Raw genomic sequence first — 21407 nt, 5'->3', positions numbered from 1 at the left:
GTGGGGGGGGACCACGGGGGGGGGGATCGGAGCACGGGGGGGGGGAATCGGAGCGCGGGAGGGGTGGAACGGAGCGCGGGGGGCGTGGAACGGAGCACGGGGGGGCTGGAATGGAGCACGGGGGGGTGGAACGGAGCACGGGGGGGTGGATCGGAGTGCAGGGGGGGTGATTGGAGCACGGGGGGTGATTGGAGCACGGGGGGAGCGGGCACGAGCACGGGGGGGAGCGGAGCACTGGACGGAGGGGAGCCGGAGCAGTGTACCGGCCAGATCGGGGGGGTGGGGGGGCGATCGGAGGGGTGGGGTGGGGGCACACTAGTATTTCCAGCCATGGCCGATGATATTTCAGCATCGGCCATGGCTGGATTGTAATATTTCACCCGTTATAATGGGTGAAATATTACAAATCGCTCTGATTGGCAGTTTCACTTTCAACAGCCAATCAGAGCGATCGTAGCCACGAGGGGGTGAAGCCACCCCCCCTGGGCTAAACTACCACTCCCCCTGTCCCTGCAGATCGGGTGAAATGGGAGTTAACCCTTTCACCCGATCTGCAGGGACGCGATCTTTCCATGACGCCGCATAGGCGTCATGGGTCGGAATGGCACCGACTTTCATGACGCCTACGTGGCGTCATGGGTCGGGAAGGGGTTAATCACCATTTGAAGTTTTCTGCTAATTAGATTTCAGTGCACAGGAGCCGGGCTGTGCACTGGGTCTTCTCCTCCTGGTCTGTGGTTCCGATGACAAACAGCTTACATTCCTTGAAAGGCACTATCAATGTTGAGCATTAAATAAAGGTTTTATACTAACATATTCTCCTATCCAGACATTGTCTATTTCAGAGAAGGCCTTGCATATTTCAGGAAGACAATGCTAAGCCACATACTGCATCCATCAGAACGGCATGGCTTCACAGAAGGAGAGTTCGGGTGATGAACTGGCCTCCTGCAGTCCAGACCTTTCATCAATAGAAAACATTTGGTTCATTATGAAACAAAAAAATCTGACAAAGAAGACCAGAATGGGACAACATTCCTCTCCCAAAACTCCAACAATTCATTTCTTCACTTCCCAGACTTTAAGGCTAAGTACCCATGATGAGTTTTTGAAGAGTTTTTTGATGCTGCATATTTAAAAAAAAAAACGCTAGCAACTTATCTTGATTAAGGGATGCAGAAAAGCTGTAGCTAATCTACAACAACGAAAACCCACTAAAAAGCTCATCGTTGGAACTTGGCGTTATAGATTTTAGCAAAAAGAAGAGGGGGATGTTACGCAATGATAGACTTGGCCCTCTGCCTTCAATTTGAAAAATTAGTTCATCTTTTCAAATGAAATGGAAAAATGTCTAACTTTCAAGTTCTGCCCTGTAATCTATGTTCTCTTGTGATTAAAATATGTCTATAAGACATGGCATTCTTGTTTTATTACCTTCATATGTTCTGTGTTCCACCCAGGACTGCATGTTGCCATCATGTGATTTCCGGTCACATGGCATGCATATGACCCCACATCCTGATGATTGCGTTCTATCCTGGAGCGCAACATTAAGCGTGCATCACAGCGTCACTTCCCGTCACATGGTCTCAGCTCATTTCCGGTCACAAGAAACAGGCATGTGAATACCAGATATTGCTCCTAAAGAGGGTTACACCCTGGAGCGCAAGTTCCTAACCCTTTTCTCCAACCCATTCTCTTATTATCCAAGGTTACTGCTTTGTTTACATATTATCATTATTATGTGGACCATCTCCTAACGTCAGCAAATAATTAATAGGTATGGGAAATATTAGAAAATACCTAATCATTTTAGAACATACAGCAATTAAAGCACCTCAAATCACTCTCTGTATATTCTTAAAGTGACCCACACCCTATTTTACATTATCATCATATACTACACAGCAGCTAAGTTAGCTGTGAGTATTTTATGGGTGAGCTTCACGGACAAAAGTGGCTTGGATTATTTTCTGACCCTAGAAGATAGTCTAGCTAATAATGATAATATGTAAACACAGTTGTAACCTTGGATAAAATGATAATAGGTTGTAGACGAAGCGTTAACCATCCCTCATGTTGTTATGAACTTTGTTATCCAGGGTGGAACACTCTGGAGGAGCAATTTCTGGTATTCACATGTTTGTTTCTCGAGACCAGAAAAGAGGTAATGCTGAGACCATGTGTCCAGAAGTGACACTGTGATCAGCAGTCATACTTGCAGAGCCATAGGAAGGGGAGACATACAAACAGCAGCAATATGGTTTTTGCAAGTATGAAGTGCAAGTGTTATGGGTTTTCCATGGCAGAGAGAAGCCTGAAGACCCCATAACCTGATTTGTTCTACTCCTGCACTGATTAGAAGTGCTTCACCTTCATATTAAATGGTGCAAATTTATTTGAGCAGTGCATGGGTTAATCGGCTCAGTTTAAAGTTCCTGGAAGCTTTTCTACATTAAGGCTCTCAGCTGTGCACTGTTAGACACTCCCATCTCCTATATAATCTGAACCCTGGCTAGCACTCATTGTCAGAATTAACTTATGCTGCATGGCTGGAGGTTGTTGGTGGTGGTTATTGGAGAAGGCGTTTGTTGGATTTATCTGTGACTGTTGCTAGGTTTTGAGTGTGTGATAATTCTTCTACTTTGGTTTAGCCCCATCCTCCACTCCCCAATGCATTCCTCTGTTATATGTGTGAGTATATTTGTATGATTGGTATTTTCGTTTATCCCTGCTCATATTACCTTGTTAATCTGGTTGGTGTATTACGGTACACTACTACTCCCTCTTCCCTGGGTGGGAAAAGATACAGACTGAAGGTGGATTCAGGAGCTAAGGCAAGGTATGTGGCCCCAGTGTCTTCACCATCAGAAGTAATCTGGGGAACAGGGTGAGCTAGGACGCCCCTAGCGTTAGGGGCAGAGAAGGAGCCCTTGGTCCCGGGACACCTGACAACAGAGTTGTGACACCAAAAATTCTGCACATAAGGTAATTACATTTTGATCAATAGACATTCAATACACCTGGAGATAATACACATTTATATAAATAGAACCAGTAAGAGGTTGATAATATAAGCATTGATGTAGTTACTGGACTGCTGTTTGAGAGATTCTTTTTCATTATACCCTACAGACTAATCAAGTCATACATGTTATTCCCCTGAGGAATCCAAGATAGAGGAAACGCATCTGGAGGCACATAGGGAATATCAAGATATGAATCGGTAACTGAGGGTGAGGACTGCCTTTGTAAGGGTGGGAGTTATGGGGCACAGGGGCAGACAGCATGAAAAGTATTCCCTGTTTGATACTAGCTACCAGCTACTCCTGTTTCTCTTATCTGTGTAGGTACCAGATAAAGAGTTGAGATCTTTCTATTTTTTGAGTCACCACAATAGGGCTGGTTCAAGTTGAACATACATATTTCACAGGTAAAGTTAAATGTTTATGTGCACATTGATAAAACAGATGAATACATGCACAATACTTGGAGATGTCTATTGACAATTGAGGTCTATTTACAGGTTTGACTATATGGATCTATATGTGATAAGCTGTCCTATTGACCACTGCCAATATGGATTTCTATATGATCCACATGTATCAGTGTTCCTATTGACTACTGTTGATGTGCAGTTCTGCTCAGAATGGATATGTGCATGGACCACTGTTGATACATATACAGTATTTTGTGCTATTTTTTGATCAAAAAACAGTATTACTAAAAACTCTTGTGTTATTTAAATGCACTTTTGCTTTTTTACTTAGTTACATCAGGGTTTTCGTTTACTTTTTTCTCTTGTAGGTTTCAATGTTTTGTGGCCAATGTGAACATGCGTTTAACCTCTGCATGTGTACCAACTCAATTTAAGCTCAATTTTGTGTTTTTTTTCTCTGTATTGTTGCATTCTGTGCAAGCCAGGGTGTGGCCTCCCTGTTTCTGAGCTAGAAACTATATAAGGCTTCCCCAGTCTAGTGTTTCACTGGTTGGGCCTAGTCCTTTTGTCTGCCCTAATTCACACTGAGGTCAACATTGACACAATGTAAGGTTTTAATATTAGACAGTGTAGGACTGTCCCGATCAGAGTTACCGTGACGAGGTGGGATGGCTTTTGTGCTATTTTTTGATAAAAAAAACAGTATTACTAAAAACTCTGTGTTATTTAAATGCACTTTTGCTTTTTTACTTAGTTACATCAGGGTTTTCGTTTACTTTTTTCTCTTGTAGGTTTCTATATACAGTATTTTCGTCTAGTTACCTCAGCCACACCTCTGTTTTTGTTACATAATCTATTAGGGAGGTGTTTAGTAGAAGCTTATTAGCTCCATTTACGTCTCATATTGTAGTAAGTAGGTGGACGGAAATACACACTGTTCAACTTATTATTAGGAGTACGTGTCTTTATAAGAAATCATTACCCCACTTTTTGTCTCTCTAGGTTTTCATATTTTTAAGAATAAAAATTTGCTTTTGAGTCCTCTTGTGGAGCCGGCAGCTGACTTCAGCGTGCAACGGGAGCATGTGACTTCACTGTCATGCGCCCCATCACGTGCATGTCGACATCAGATGCTGTCCTCTGATTGGCTGGAAGGGCGTATTGTGGCACGCGGACCCGATGTGTCTGTGTGCTGCAATACACTTCAACTGGATGTGTGTCCAAGGACACACATCAAGTTGAAGTTCCTCTTGGTGTCGGCGGACCCCTGACCCGTTCGGTTACAGCGGCGACCGCAGTTGTTATGCCACTCCAGGTATACTATACCATAAATAGATTTTTTTTTTAAATATCACTATTTTAAATGTTCTTTGCGTGAATAATGTACTCATGCAATACCAGTTCAGAAGCTGGTGACAGGGTGTCCTGCTGAGACTCACATGGATCACTGGTATTCTGAAGTGGAACTTGAAAGCAAGAGCTCAATTGCCATTAGAATCCATGTCTAAAAAAATGAAGCTTTGCAAAAGACCATTTAAATTAAGGGGCTTTGCAAAAAGTGTATAAATTTATCTTCAAGAGAGAAATGTCTATGAACTCAAAATGCCCTTTCATTTACACCACATGAATGTTTCCACAGGCTTTTACATTACACCCACAAACTTAAATGTTTTTGTTTTTGATTTTATGTGATATATCAACATAAAGTAGCAAGTATTTGTGAAGTATAAAGTAAATGATACACAGTTTTCTACATATTTAAAAAAATATAAACCTGAAAGTTGTGACGAGCATTTGAATTCGGCCTGCCTGAGTCAATACTTTGTAGGATCACCTTTCACAGCAATTACCGCTACAAATCTTTTGAGCTATATCTCTACTAGCTTTGCAGATCTAGAGGCTCAAATTTTTTCTCATTGTTCTTTGCAAACTAGCTGAGTGAGATTAGATAGAGAGTATCTGTGAACATCAATTTCCAAGTCTTGCCACAGATTATCAATGGCATTTAGTCCTGGACATTGACTGGGCCATTCAAACACATTAATATGCTTTGATCTAAACCATTCCATTGTAGCTCTGGCAGTGTGTTTCTGGTTGCTGTCCTGCTGGAAGATTTATCTACGCCCAAGTCTTCTGTCTTTTGCAGCCCCATAACAGGTTTTCCTCTAAGATTGCCCTGTATTTAGCTCCATATATCTTCCCATCAACTCTGACCAGCTTCCCTGTCTCTGCTGAAGAAAAGCATCTCCGCAGCCTGATGCTGCTACCACCATGTTTGATGGTGGAGATGGAGTTTTCTGGGTGATGTAGATCATCACTTTGCAGCCACATATAACATTTTACATTTAGCCCAAAAAGTTCTACTTTGGTCTCAACTGACCGGAGCACCTTCTTCCACATGCTAGCCGATTCTAGTACATGGCTTTTGAGAACTGCAAAAGAGACTTCTTATGGCAGTCATTCTAAACTGGCTTTCTTACCACTTTTGCATAAAGGCCAGATTTCTGGAGTATGCGACTTGTAGTTAAACAGACTCTCCCACCTGAGCTGTGGATCTCTGCAGCTCCTCTAGAGTGACCATGGGCCTCTTGGCTGCTTCTCTAATAAGTGCTGTCCTTGTTTGGGATGTCAGTTTAGGTGGACAGCCATGTCTTAGTAGGTTTGCAGTCGTGCAATAGAACTTCCATTTTTAATGATGGACTGAACAGTGCTCCGTGAGATGTTCAGAGCTTGACCTCATTTTTTTTTTTATAACCTAACCCTGCTTTACTATTCTCCACAACTTAATCCCTAACCTATCTGGTGTGTTTCTTGGTTTTCACAATGCTGTTTGACCCCTAATGTTGTCAAACAATCCTCTGAAGCCTTCACAGAACCGCTGTAGAATAAATTATACACCGGTGAACTCAACTTACTAAATATGTGACTTCTGGAAGCAATTGGTCACTCAAGATTTTATTTAGGGATATCAGACTACAGCAAGCTGAATACAAATGCATGTCACAATTTTCATATTTATATTTTTTTTAATTTAAAAACCATTGTATGATTTCCTTTACACTTTACAAATACTTGAACTATTGTGTTGGTATATTACATAAAATACTAAAAAAAATACAATTAAGACTGTGGGTGTGACGTGAAAAAATGTGGAAAAGTTCACGGGGTATGAATACGTTTTTAATACATTGTATTTTTATTTTATTAATGGAAACCTGATATCTGATATATGCTTCCCAAACTAAGAGCACCATGTATCAGACACTGGCTAAGAACGCAGCTATGTTTGACTCTGCGGCAGTGTCGGACTGGGGTGACAAGGGCCCACCAGTAACACTGACTTTGGGGGGGCCATCTTTTCATCTGCATGCAAATATTATACTACCTTAGTTCCCAAAATTACCTATATCTCTCTATAATAATAAACTGGGTAGCGCGGTTAATGACTGATGAGATGCTGCTTTTTCTGTACAGAGTGAGTCAAGTGAATTATGCCAAGTACTGCCCATACAGTGGGGTTGGGGGCCCAGATCTACACAGGGGCCCACCGGGGGATTCCCCTGTTACCCTGTGGGCCAGTCCAAGCCTGCTCTGCGGTGTTTCAGAGAAAAAAAACCCCAATGGGACAATGATCCAAAGCACACCTCACAATCCACCAATGCTTGATTTCATAAGGGGGCGGCTGTCACAGTAACCTGATTTATGCCCCAAAGAATGGATTTAAAAAAGGTAGTTCTAACATGCAAACCCAAGAATATTAATGAACTCTTCCAAGCATCATGTTTATAACAGGTAATAAGAGCCAGAGAGTGTTCTTCTAAGAATTAAAAGGAACCCGTCACCTGAAAAAATGCATTAACCTACAGATATGGGGTTATTCTGCAGGTTAATAGTGTTATGAACCTGCCCAGCACCGGCACTTAGACCCACGCTGTTGAGAGGAAATTAACTTTAGTCATAATGGCGGTGGTCAGATTTCAGTCAAAGGGGCGGCACCAGCGTGGCTTCAGTCGCTGCTCTGTGTAAAGAGAGCAACGCTTGTATCCACACCCCTGACACTGACTGACAGCAGCTCAGCATTAGGGTCGCCTGTCAGCCAGTGCCGAGGGCGTGGTTACACACAGAGCAGTGAATGGACCCGCGCCGCCGCCCCGTGACTGAAATTAGAACGCTGCAGGGGGAATAAAGTTAATTTCCTCCCGACACCATGGGTCTATGTGTCGGTGCCGGGCAGGCTCACAATGCTATTAACCTGCAGATTAACTCTATAGCAGGAGGTTAACAGCGTTTTTTTCAGGTGACAGGCACTTAAAGATGCTTTGTCATGAAGGGGGTTCAATGACTCTGAGACTGCAGTAATCATTTATAAGTGGCATTTTGTGATGAATTTGGAGAAACCAAGGGGTTTTTTTGCAAAAAAAAAAGTTTGTACATTTTGCTAATAAATCTAATTTGTAATGAGGGGTAAGCTATTTTGATTGTAACCTATCTGTCGTGTCAAAGTAACAGAGACTTCAATAAAGGTACCGTCACATTATGCGATGCTGCAGCGATCTAGACAACGATGCCGATCGCTGCAGCGTCGCTGTGAGGGCCGGCCGTAAAGCAGAGCACGGCGGTGACGTCACCGCTGTGCTTTACGGCCGGCTCTCACAGTCAGTGCGGGAAGCTGATGGCGAGGGACGCGACAGACACCGGAATGTAAGTATGTAGTGTTTTTTTTTTTTTTTTTAGGTAACCAGGGTAAATATCGGGTTACTAAGCGCGGCCCTGCGCTTAGTAACCCGATGTTTACCCTGGTTACCAGTGAAGACATCGCTGGATCGGCGTCACACACGCCGATCCAGCGATGACAGCGGTTGATCCAGCGACGAAATAAGGTGCTGGCCTTCTAGCTCCGACCAGCGATGTCACAGCGGGATCCTGATCGCTGCTGCGTGTCAAACACAACGATATCACTATCCAGGACGCTGCAACGTCACGGATCGCTATCGTTATCGTTGTTAAGTTGTTCAGTGTGAAGGTACCGTAAGCTATGTTAAGGGAGAAAAGCACGTTACAGGTGTGATAACACATATCCGTTAATCTTGTACTTTTACATTACGAATGGAATAGTATTCATTATTCATTGGTGTCTATTTGAAAACTGATTTTTCACAGGTCAAGAGTATTTAAACAAAGCAGGATGTTGGCAACCCATGCAGATAGACAAGTAGGTATTACGTCCCTCAATATAGGTGGTGATGGATGCTTTGGGAACTGTCACACGGCTTCACAGTTTGCTTCCACCTGGTATGATCTAAATGAGGATGAAACTCAGGAAACTGACAATTCTGACATGAAGTTCCAGTGGACTGAGCTCAGTGGTCTATACAGAATGCAATTCATCTATTTGTTGACAGTTTCCAAAAAATCTGTCCATAACCTAATGCCTCAAAAGTTAAATATGGCAAACTTAAATAGGAGAAAGTGTTTGATATTTACCTCCTGGTTGGCAACGACTAGTTCTTCTTCCAGTGCAGACACTCTCTCTAAAGAAACTCTTAACCGTTCCCTTACCTAGAAGAAAAATAAAAATTGGTAGTAATAGGTTTTCTAGTTTCCTTTGGCAAACAACAACGTATATTTAAATTCACTAATATACAAAAAGTTAATAATTAATTATGGATTGTAGATTTAGTAGAAAAAAATTTAAACTGAAAATGAAATTAATAGAAGTCAGCTATGAAGCCATTTTCTAAAGTGGCAAATTTTCTTCTTTTTTAGTTAACTGAAAATAAGTTCCATACATTACAATGGGAATGTCTGTGAGCAAGTACCTAAGATTTCTGCAAGCACAATGAAAAAAAACAAGTCAGCAGCTGAAAAGTTTGCAACAAAAAGGTCGTAATTGAATTCCCCACCAAAAAAGGGTTGTAAAAGCTTTGATAAGTTGTTAGATTTTGGCACAGCTTCTAGTACGTTATTCATTTTTTTTTCTTTTCTCTTTTTTTTGCTATGCCAATATTTGGATTAACTGATACAAATGATTACTAGGATTCCTGCTTTTGAGATCCCCAAGATTCTGGCAACCTGTCTCTCACAACACGCAATCTCGATGAAGAGAGTTTGTATGTTATGGTGGACAAGAATACAGGTTACCTCTCCAAACACATTCTCTAGAAACTATACAGACAGACAATTCTATGCTAGTGATTGCTGGTAGTCCCCTCCCAAAGTTTCTGACTGGAAAACCACACATGGGGTATTGCTTAGAGTGTAATAATGCAAAGCAGTTTAAAGACTTGCCCCCAAAGAATCCTCTGGGTATCACTCCTTTGTAAAGACTATAGAAATTAGCATATTGGGTGCACTAAATAAAAAGGCCCATCCATATCTACGAAACCATATGGCAGATCAAAAAAAGAAACAGTAAACTCACAGGAGCAGTACTGTCTAAATATGCAAGTCAGCTTTGTATCTCTAGCATGTTGCTGCCTGTTTATGATTCCTTAATGGGAATTGTTGAGGGCAGAGCAAAGTACTGCAGTGCGCAGGCGCCGGGAAAGGTCAGAGAGGCCCAGCGCCTGCACACTGCAGTACTTTGCTCTAACCCTCAACATGGCAGACAAAGTACGCCTGCACCGGAGCCGCAGTGTGAAGACAAAAAGAGGACGTCATCGTAAGAAGATGGGAGACCACAGACCGGACCGCGACGCCCATCAGATCGGACCGCCCGCCCAGGTGAGTATAATCTGATCTCTTTTTCTCATCTTTCAGGATACATCGGGGGCTTATCTACACCATTACAGGATGCTGTAGCTAAGTCCCGGATGCTGGTGGGCTTAACTCATCTTCGATTTTGGGGGTGACAGGTTCCTTTAAGAAATGACATGTTGCATTTTTTCCCCCATGAGAAAAAAGCACAATTTGCCTTAGTTAGGTTTTCCTATTAAAATAAACTCATGAACCCTGATATTGCAACACCAATAAGGAAATACACATAAGTATTGAAATCACATGAATAAATAGACATGTTAATGGTATGCAAATAATGAAAAAATTGGAACACAAAATGTATACATCTTGATTTATTTAGCATCACATGAGCGCCACACAAAGAAATACACACACACACACACACACACACACACACACACACACACACACACATACATATATGCCTTTGCATGCTATCTGTGAGGTTACTAATAGTGTAAGGTGGTTATCCTACTCATAGTGGTTGGGAGATAAACTTGAAGTAATGCTTTAGTAGTTATAGGACTCAAAGGGGTTAATTGGTCATGCCAGATTGATTGTGAGGAGCTGATGAGTTAGGAGAGATGGCTGCTCACCCTATCTCCACCCCTGCTGTAAATTGAGAGCTGTTTGTCTTACACATGCCTGTGTGTATGGAAGTGTGCAGATCTCCTGGATTGAGTGCCTTTTCTAAAGGACAAAGAAGCTGAACTCTAAGCCAGGTGGGCTAACCAGCACCATTGTATGGACTTTTTGCTTCATGTAATACTTTGAGCCAGACAAGGGCTGTAAATGAGTTTTCCTGTGATGTGGTTTATGATGAGTGAAATAAACCAGCTGGACTTTTAAATAGAAACAGTTCCTGTAATACCTTATATCGCTTCTAAGTGAGTAGTGTTGTTACATTTGGTGGAGAATGCGTGCAGCATTCCCAGGGAACATGTATGACTGACACAAAAATGCTACATATTGTTGGTACAAGCAGCTATAGGCCAGGGAGCAGCTTCAGAAAGCATGGACGGCCTGATTAAACACCTGGTTCAAGTCCAACAGCTACAGCAACAAAACTTACACCAGCATTAGCTGGCAAAACAGGAGAAAAGTAAGCTGCTTATGCAACAGCTCCAGCAGCAGCACCAGACACAGATCCAGCAGCACTGACAACAGCAGCAGATTAATTTACTCACAGAGGCAGTTCGTGGCTCAGTGGCTGCTACAACTCCAAGGTCAGATGATGTTTTTTCTATCCAGAAAGTGGTGAGGAGAGCTTTGCAGAAAATCATCCAGGGTGATGATATAACCTATAACCATTTTTGAAAGGGTCGCCGATAGAAACTCGTGCCAGAGCAGTGGGCGGAAGTCATGGGACCATACTTAACGGGGCAGCCTCGAAAGGCCTACTATGATTTAGTCTTACAGGAAGCCAAAGAATATACAAAATTGAAAACGGAAATGTTGCCACCCTTGGGGTTGGCAATGTCTGGCAGGGAACAACAGGTCCACCACTGGGCATATCACCGTGACAAACCATGCCAGCTTTACTAGTCCAGTTTGACAACCATACATGCCACCACATTACTGAAGTCTATTGCTGCATTTTTGGCCTTGTCACGAAAAGTTAATAGTGATAAAAAAATAGAAAGTAAAGAAAAAAATCTACACATTTTCATTTTTACACTCATGTTTTACTAGTCCGATTTCACAACTCTACATGCCACTGACACTAGTGCAGGCTGTGGATACATTTTGCTACTGGGGCATTTTCTTAGCAACAGGTCATTTTTTGTTATGGCTTTTTTCACAAGGGGTGCTGTTCCATTTTGCTTTCTGGAAGTATATCTACCTAACATTTTTTGTTATGTCCGTTTTGGGGAGGAAGGGATTACATTTTGTAAAAAAAAAAACAGAAAAAAAAACATTAAACTAATTCTACATATTTAACTGTAGAGGTCTATTTTAGCATCCTTGTTTAGGCAAGCAAATTTGAAAACCGTACATGCCACATCAGTACTACAGATGGGCTGTGGCATTAGTATTTCTGGGTGTTGTGTGTACACTACCTAACATATCTTCTTCATTCACTATTTTTCCAAAACACACATCTGTTGCACTTCTGAAGAACGGGGCGAAAGGGATTCAGAGGCCAAGTACATCTCTGGATTTGAACCCAACCAAAACACTTAAGGGGAATTCTGAAGAGACAAGTTGAGCATCACTCTCCATCCAGCATCAAGGCTATAAAAGAGGTTGTTCTTGAAAAATGGTACAAGATGTTGCAATATGTCATCAATTTGTTAATTTGATGCCTAGAAGCCTTGGTGCTGTCCTTACAAATAATGGAGGCCATACAAAATAATAGATGTAGTGGTTTTTGATGTTGGGTGTATTCCTTTTTTGCATCAACTAATTTGAACAAAACTGAAGATTTTGTGAATAAAGCTATATTATTAACCTTACTTTCAAGTTATTGATAAAAAAGTTCTATGAAAACTCAGTCTTTTTAAAATTTTGGAAATTGTTATTATGTTCAGTAAGATATTGTATAAAATCTTACTTTTCAGTGGGGGTGTATTAATTTATGCTGAGCACTATGTATAATAAACATAGTACATACATACAGTATTTCTCTTGGACAGTCTGATCCTCTCCATTATTCACACTCACACTTTCTAGCATGGTAAGCGGCAGCCTTAGTTGTGAAGCACTGGCTGTGTTGCTGAGATTAGGAGTATTTTCTGTAGCTACTGTACATCTCTACACGCTGGTTTTCTTTATAGGCACGATGGTTGTACTGGTATACGGAGATGGCATTATATGGAGTCCCTTCACTTTAAAAAAAAAAAAAATAGTGCTCTTATTCTTTGCTATGCTTTATTATTGAAAGTCCAAAGGAACAGATATTTTTCAAAAATACCGTAGTTATTCTCAACAAGGCAACTGTTACTAGGAATGTTCTTGGAGATCTGGCAACGCTTAGGAGGGAATCTCCAGAAAGTGTTTGTGTTAGGCATTCCACTTAACAAGTCCTAGGGAACATGTGAAAGGAAAGATGGATGGCACTCACCGGTCTGTAAAATCCAGCAATTATTTCAACGACTAAAACATCTTCAACAGGAGAATGGGAGAAGGAGTGCGAGAGCGATGACGGCCGTTTCGCGCTATTAAAATAAATACTGGATTTTACAGACCGGTGAGTGCCATCCATCTTTCTTTTCACATGGACTATTAGTACTGTTATTTCTGGGCAGGCACCCGAAATTTCAGGTTTTATGCCAACAGCATCTTGGCACACCAATGAATATTATGCCTAAGGTGTATTAGCGGTGCGGATCGCTTTATTGCTTGGAGGACAGTGTGTGTTTGAGAGAATAACATGGAGGACAGTCTGTGAGGGAGAGAATAACATGGAGGACAGTCTGTGAGGGAGAGAATAACATGGAGGACAGTCTGTGAGGGAGAGAATAACATGGAGGACAGTCTGTGAGGGAGAGAATGACATGGAGGACAGTCTGTGAGGGAGAGAATAACATGGAGGACAGTCAGTGAGGGAGAGAATAACATGGAGGACAGTCAGTGAGGGAGAGAATAACATGGAGAACAGTGTGTGAGGGAGAGAATAACATGGAGGACAGTCTGTGAGGGAGAGAATAACATGGAGGACAGTCTGTGAGGGAGAGAATAACATGGAGGAAAGTCTGTGAGGGAGAGAATAACATGGAGGACAGTCTGTGTGGGAGAGGATAACATGGAGGACAGTCTGTGAGGGAGAGAATAACATGGAGGACAGTCTGTGAAGGAGAGAATAACATGGAGGACAGTCTGTGAGGGAGAGAATAACATGGAGGACAGTCTGTGAGGGAGAGAATAATATGGAGAACAGTGTGTGAGGGAGAGAATAACATGGAGGACAGTCTGTGAGGGACAGAATAACATGGACAGTATGTGAGAGAGAGAATAACATGGAGGACAGTCTGTGAGGGAGAGAATAACATGAAGGTCAGTCTGAGGGCGAGAATAACATGAAGGACAGTCTGTGAGGGAGAGAATAATATGGAGAACAGTCTGTGAGGGAGAGAATAACATGGAGGTCAGTCTGTGAGGGACAGAATAACATGGACAGTATGTGAGAGAGAGAATAACATGGAGGACAGTCTGTGAGGGAGAGAATATCATAGAGGACAGTCTGTGAGGGCGAGAATAACATGAAGGACAGTCTGTGAGGGAGAGAATAACATGGAGGACAGTCTGTGAGGGAGAGAATAACATGGAGGACAGTCTGTGAGGTAGAGAATAACATGGAGGACAGTCAGTGAGGGAGAGAATAACATGGAGGACAGTATGTGAGAGATAGAATAACATGGAGGAAAGTCTGTGAGGGAGAGAATAACATGAAGGTCAGTCTGAGGGCGAGAATAACATGAAGGACAGTCTGTAAGGGAGAGAATAATATGGATAACAGTCTGTGAGGGAGAGAATAACATGGAGGTCAGTCTGTGAGGGACAGAATAACATGGACAGTATGTGAGAGAATAACATGGAGGACAGTCTGTGAGGGAGAGAATATCATAGAGGACAGTCTGTGAGGGCGAGAATAACATGAAGGACAGTCTGTGGGGAGAGAATAACATGGAGGACAGTGTGTGAGGGAGAGAATAACATGGAGGACAGTCTGTGAGGGAGAGAATAACATGGAGGACAATCTGTGAGGGAGAGAATAACATGGAGGACAGTCTGTGAGGGAGATAATAACACAGAGGACAGTCTGTGAGGGAGATAATAACACGGAGGACAGTCTGCGAGGGAGAGAATATCATGGAGGACAGTGTGTGAGGGAGAGAATAAGATGGAGGACAGTCTGTGAGGGAAAGAAAAACATGGAGGACAGTGTGTAAGGGAGAGAATAAAATTTTTCCCTGTTTTTAAGTTTATCATATGGTAAAATAAACGGTGTCTTTGAAAACTATAAGTTATCCTGTAGAAAACAAGCAGTCATACAACGATAGATGACTAATAAAGTTTTGACTCTTAAAATAAAGACAGGAGAAAAACAATGGCAGTGTGTCCAATGGGTTAAAACATAAATGTAAGCACCAATGTTTATATGAATACTAGATGGTGGCCTGATCCTAACGCATCGGGTATCTACTATATAATCGTCTAATGTTTGTCTGTCTGGTTGTCTGTAACAGAAATCCCGCGTTGCTGATTGGTCTCGCCAGCTGCCCGCGACCAATCAGCGACAGGTGCAGTCCGGCCGCAAATTTGCCCGAGATTTGAACCACGTTTCACTGATTGGTCGCGCCCGGCCAGCCGCGACGAATCAGTGATATTGGCGCGGGATTCAAATACCGCTTCACTGATAATGTATATATTTTACCCGGAAAATCCTGTGTATTCATTGCATTATTCTTAAATCTTCATAAACAAACTACATACATATTCCAGAATACCCAATGCGTTAGGATCGGGCCACCATCTACTAGAAATATAACTTGCCCCACAAAAAAAATTACTAGAATGTGATTTACCCTGTAGTGAATGCCATTTAAAGAAAAAAAGAAACAATGGTAAAAATTAGCAAATCTTCCCATACCACCAAAAACAAATGACAATACTTTATAAATTAAAATTATGACTCAGTGAAGGTGGGGATGAAATAAAACCGTACATAAGTATCCAAGAGGCGAAAATAGGCCATAGAATTACGTTAAGGCAATGACTAATGATTTTACCACCTTCGTCCTACTACTCTGAGAACTACACTTCCATAGCTTGGTCCCTGGTGCAGTTAGCAAGACACCTCATGGCCACATCAGAATCCCCAATGCCTCTTCAGATTAGGAGACCCAGTATGAAATCATCAGAGTGGTGTGACTCAATATCATGTTGGACCTACTAATTAGAAGAGATGCTGAGATGATGACAGGCAGGAGGTTTGCAGAACTCATGGCTGCTCCACTGTGGTCCTACATATCTATGTGCTCCATTCTACCATTTTAAAGGGGACCTGTCACCCCCAAAATCGAAGATGAGCTAAGCCCACCGGCATCAGGGGCTTATCTACAGCATTCTGTAATGCTGTAGATAAGCCCCCGATGTATCCTGAAAGATGAGAAAAAGAGGTTAGATTATACTCACCCAGGGGCGGTCCCTGCTGCGGTCGGGTCTAATGGGTGTCGCGGTCCGGGGCCTCCCATCTTCTTACAATGATGTCCTCTTCTTGTACTTATGCTGTGGCTCCGGTGCAGGCGTACTTTGTGTGCTCTGTTGAGGGCAGAGCAAAGTACTGCAGTGCGCAGGCGCCGGGAAAGGTCAGAGAGGCCCGGTGCCTGCACACTGCAGTACTTTGCTCTGCCCTCAACAGGGCACACAAAGTACGCCTGCACCGGAGCCGCAGCATGAATACAAGAAGAGGACATCATCGTAAGAAGATGGGAGGCCCCGGACCGCGACACCCATTGTACCGAGACTGCTCGCCCAGGTGAGTATAATCTAACCTCTTTTTCTCATCTTTCAGGATACATCGAGGGCTTATCTACAGAATTAGAGAATGCTGTAGATAAGCCCCTGATGCTGGTGGGCTTAGCTCATCTTTGATTTGGGGGTTGACAGGTGTTAGGTCTCGAGTTCCCGCTTCTGCACAGGGGAAATCTCGAGCCATCTCCACCGGTCAGACTCCATTCCTCCTAAATTACGGCCAGCATCCGCGTGTTCCTGTGCCCATGCCCGTGTCTTCTGCTGACTCCAGGGTGGCAGACTGGGCTGTGGAGGCACGGGACATTTGGGACCGCATGCAGGATGCCATTCGGGCCTCCAAGGAGAGAATGAGGTCCCCCGCTCCGACCTTTGCTCCTGGCGACTTGGTGTGGCTCTCCGCCCGTAACATCAGGCTGCGAGTTGAGTCCACTAAGTTTGCTCCTCGCTACTTGGGTCCCTTCAAGGTTCTCGAACAGGTTAATCCTGTGGTCTACCGTTTGGCTCTTCCTCCACGCTTGGGTATCACCGACACCTTTCATGTGTCCCTCCTGAAACCCGTATACATGTCCCGGTTTTCCGAGTCATCTGCCGGGACATCGGGTTCGTCTACGGACGATTACGAGGTGAACGCTATTTTGGGGTGCAAGGTGGTACGCGGCAAAAAGTTCTATCTGGTGGATTGGAAGGGTTATGGCCCAGAGGACAGGTCATGGGAGCCTGCTGAAAACATTCGGGCCCCACAGCTCATTGCTGCCTTCGAGCGTAGCGAGGCCCAAGGAGGGGGGGGGCCCTAGGAGGGGGGGTAATGTTAGGTCTCGAGTTCCCGCTTCTGCACAGGGGGAATCTCGAGCCATCTCCGCTGCGGTCTCCCGTTCTTATCCAGCCGCAGTGGAGTCTGCTCAGCAGGGACGTCGGTCCCAGCGTCTTGCTCAGTCTCACTCTGTACAGAGAGTTACTGCTGCTTCTTCAGCTTCTGCCATTAAAGCCAGTGCTGGTCAGCAGCGAGCGGACTTCTCTGGGACTAAGTCCTTGTCTGCACACACTGAGCATGCCCAGGGCAAGATCTCCCGTTGGAGATCGAGGGTCATGTGCTCAGGCCCTGCAGCACATTCCATTGGTCCTCTTGGCAGGTCTTGGAAGGGCAAAGTTTCTGTGGCCACTTCCTGTGCTGCAACTATATAAACTGCGCATGACCGCACGGCCATGCGCTAGTGTACATTTGCTTACGTGTGTTTGTTGTGAGTGCAAGTCGTCCTTGGATACCCCTTCCCTATTGAATGTCTGTTCGCGGAAGGTGTATGGTTGCTATCTAGCGCCCGACTTAGCCTACAGCACTAATCACACATTACAGCGTCCAGTTGCTGTGACCGCCAGTACGGCGCCGTGTACTTCCTCTGTGCTTTCCTTACCCAAGCCTGGGTGGTTAGTGGCGTTCGTCAGTGCGGCACCGCATGCACTCTTGTGCCCTAATATTGTTATTGAGCTTCCTTACACACCCAGTTGCGGTGTTGTGCCAGCAAGGGTCTAATCGGACTTCAATCCTAGTTGGGGTTGAGTTCGCTGACTACTTGCTCGCCTTCTATGTGCGGCACCGCGATCCTGTGACGCAACAGGATCGCTTCCTTCACGCTGGGTGAAGTTTAACCCACGTGTGTATACTTATGAGTACCGCCATATAGTCCGTCATTACTTGGCAGCAGGTTCCATCTCTGCACGGTGGACCCCGGGCTGCGAACGCACCATACTCTATCTTTCTTATTATTTGGTGCGTTCCGCTAGCCCTAACAACAGGTTCCCTTTAATATACCCTGGTGTACTCCAAAGCACCTTAATTGAAGTGTTGCCTGTGATGATAATTAAATGATTGCTTAAAGGGAACCTGACAGCTGATACATGCTGCCAGATCCACATGCAGTATGTATGAGGCACTGGATGTCTGATTACAGCCATATCTACCGTAAGTAACTTTGAAACACTGCAGATTATCAGAGAAGAACAAAGCTAAGTCACGGGGGACAGAGCCGAACAGGATATTGGTCAGAAAGGTGGATCCCTGGCGGAGCCTCCCCATGCCTGCTACCCTGGGGTGACATATTATTCCTTACATGCGGAAAGAGAACTGTCAGTCACTGGCAAGGGGGATGTGGAATGCGCCTGAGAAGCAGCCATGCAGGAGTCCAGCCCGTCAGGGGGATGTGCAACACATGTCAAGTTCCCTTTAAAGCTAATCTCTCCCATACAGGGACAGTCAGGTTGTAGATGACGAGGAAAAAGCTAACATATTAAACACCTTCTTCTCCACGGTATTCACGGTGGAAAAGAAATGCTAGGCGAAACCGGCTAAATAAGATTAAAATAGATAAATCTCCGGGTCCGGATGGCATACACCCACGAGTACTAAGAGAACTAAGTAATGTAATAGATAAACCATTATTTCTTATTTTTAGGGACTCTATAGCGACAGGGTCTGTTCTGCAGGACTGGCGCATAGCAAATGTGGTGCCAATATTCAAAAAGCGCTCTAAAAGTGAACCTGGAAACTATAGGCCAGTAAGTCTAACCTCTATTGTTGGTAAAATATTTGAAGGGTTTCTGAGGGATGTTATTCTGGATTATCTCAATGAGAATAACTGTTTAACTCCATATCAGCATGGGTTTATGAGAAATCGCTCCTGTCAAACCAATCTAATCAGTTTTTATGAAGAGGTAAGCTATAGGCTGGACCACGGTGAGTCATTGGACGTGGTATATCTCGATTTTTCCAAAGCGTTTGATACCGTGCCGCACAAGAGGTTGGTACACAAAATGAGAATGCTTGGTCTGGGGGAAAATGTGTGTAAATGGGTTAGTAACTGGCTTAGTGATAGAAAGCAGAGGGTGGTTATAAATGGTATAGTCTCTAACTGGGTCGCTGTGACCAGTGGGGTACCGCAGGGGTCAGTATTGGGACCTGTTCTCTTCAACATATTCATTAATGATCTGGTAGAAGGTTTACACAGTAAAATATCGATATTTGCAGATGATACAAAACTATGTAAAGCAGTTAATACAAGAGAAGATAGTATTCTGCTACAGATGGATCTGGATAAGTTGGAAACTTGGGCTGAAAGGTGGCAGATGAGGTTTAACAATGATAAATGTAAGGTTATACACATGGGAAGAAGGAATCAATATCACCATTACACACTGAATGGGAAACCACTGGGTAAATCTGACAGGGAGAAGGACTTGGGGATCCTAGTTAATGATAAACTTACCTGGAGCAGCCAGTGCCAGGCAGCAGCTGCCAAGGCAAACAGGATCATGGGGTGCATTAAAAGAGGTCTGGATACACATGATGAGAGCATTATACTGCCTCTGTACAAATCCCTAGTTAGACCGCACATGGAGTACTGTGTCCAGTTTTGGGCACCGGTGCTCAGGAAGGATATAATGGAACTAGAGAGAGTACAAAGGAGGGCAACAAAATTAATAAAGGGGATGGGAGAACTACAATACCCAGATAGATTAGCGAAATTAGGATTATTTCGTCTAGAAAAAAGACGACTGAGGGGCGATCTAATAACCATGTATAAGTATATAAGGGGACAATACAAATATCTCGCTGAGGATCTGTTTATACCAAGGAAGGTGACGGGCACAAGGGGGCATTCTTTGCGTCTGGAGGAGAGAAGGTTTTTCCACCAACATAGAAGAGGATTCTTTATTGTTAGGGCAGTGAGAATCTGGAATTGCTTGCCTGAGGAGGTGGTGATGGCGAACTCAGTCGAGGGGTTCAAGAGAGGCCTGGATGTCTTCCTGGAGCAGAACAATATTGTAACATACAATTATTAGGTTCTGTAGAAGGACGTAGATCTGGGGATTTATTATGATGGAATATAGGCTGAACTGGATGGACAAATGTCTTTTTTTGGCCTTACTAACTATGTTACTATGTTACTATGGAATGAGAGTAAGTGGTCAGAGTGAAAACTGCAAAGTTTCAGGATTTGTTATTTATCATATATAATAAAATAGAAATTTTGAAAACATGTTTAATTTTTGAGCAATATGTCATTGACACCAGATCAATGATTATCAGGATACATCAAATGAGTTTATAATCAATGATCTATATATTTACCTCTATGTTACTAAGAAAAATCATGAAGATGGAAGAGTGCTCCGCTGGTCAAAGCATTTGCTGCCTATGCTTCAAAATGTTTCTCATGTATTAGTGGTAAGTACCACAATCATAGTATGTACAATGTTTCCCATGATATGAATAATTTATCATAGAAATATAGGTTTAAATGGTGTTAAAAAACAGTTTTGATGTACAGTATTTTCCTCTTCTCACTTTTCACCACTCCTTCAATGACTCCCATGTGATTTAAACAGTAACCATAGTTTGTTTTTTCATAAATCAATAAAGGAAATGAAAATGAGAAACTATGTAATATTTCTTATCAGAGAAATCTGCTTCTTTCTCCTCCTGGACAGATCTTGCATTCTCAGATTTCTCAATTTATGGGTAAAGCCAATTTTTAACGAAGATAGATTTTCCTGTTACTGAGATAGTTGACGGCAGTTGGTGCCCATAAAGATCTATGGAGAACTATATCTGCAGTTTCAGGAGAACTTGCAGCAGAATGTGTGTATCTGCCTCCAGCTCATCCTCCTTTTTCTCTCTTCATAGAACATTTACAGCACAAACTGCCGTTTCCTTTCTCAGTAATTGGAGAGTCTGTCTTCACTGAATGTCGGTTTTATC

General features: G+C 43.2%; 1 protein-coding gene across 11 annotated transcripts in view; it reads right to left on the bottom strand.

Moving 5' to 3' along the window:
* The window catches only part of PPFIA2 (PTPRF interacting protein alpha 2), a 570637-nt gene that overhangs the window by 227974 nt on the left and 321256 nt on the right, over positions 1 to 21407 (bottom strand). For all 11 annotated transcript variants that reach the window (XM_069764416.1, XM_069764417.1, XM_069764412.1 and 8 more), the window contains one exon: positions 8924 to 8998. In XM_069764416.1, the coding sequence (XP_069620517.1) occupies positions 8924 to 8998 (75 nt within the window). The remainder of the gene's footprint in view (positions 1 to 8923; positions 8999 to 21407) is intronic.

The sequence above is a fragment of the Ranitomeya imitator genome, chromosome 4 (assembly GCF_032444005.1).
Source record: "Ranitomeya imitator isolate aRanImi1 chromosome 4, aRanImi1.pri, whole genome shotgun sequence".
NCBI classification, from domain to species: domain Eukaryota; kingdom Metazoa; phylum Chordata; class Amphibia; order Anura; family Dendrobatidae; genus Ranitomeya; species Ranitomeya imitator.
The sequence above is the reverse complement of the archived record's forward strand: the minus strand, read 5'-3'. Positions and strand labels throughout refer to the sequence as shown.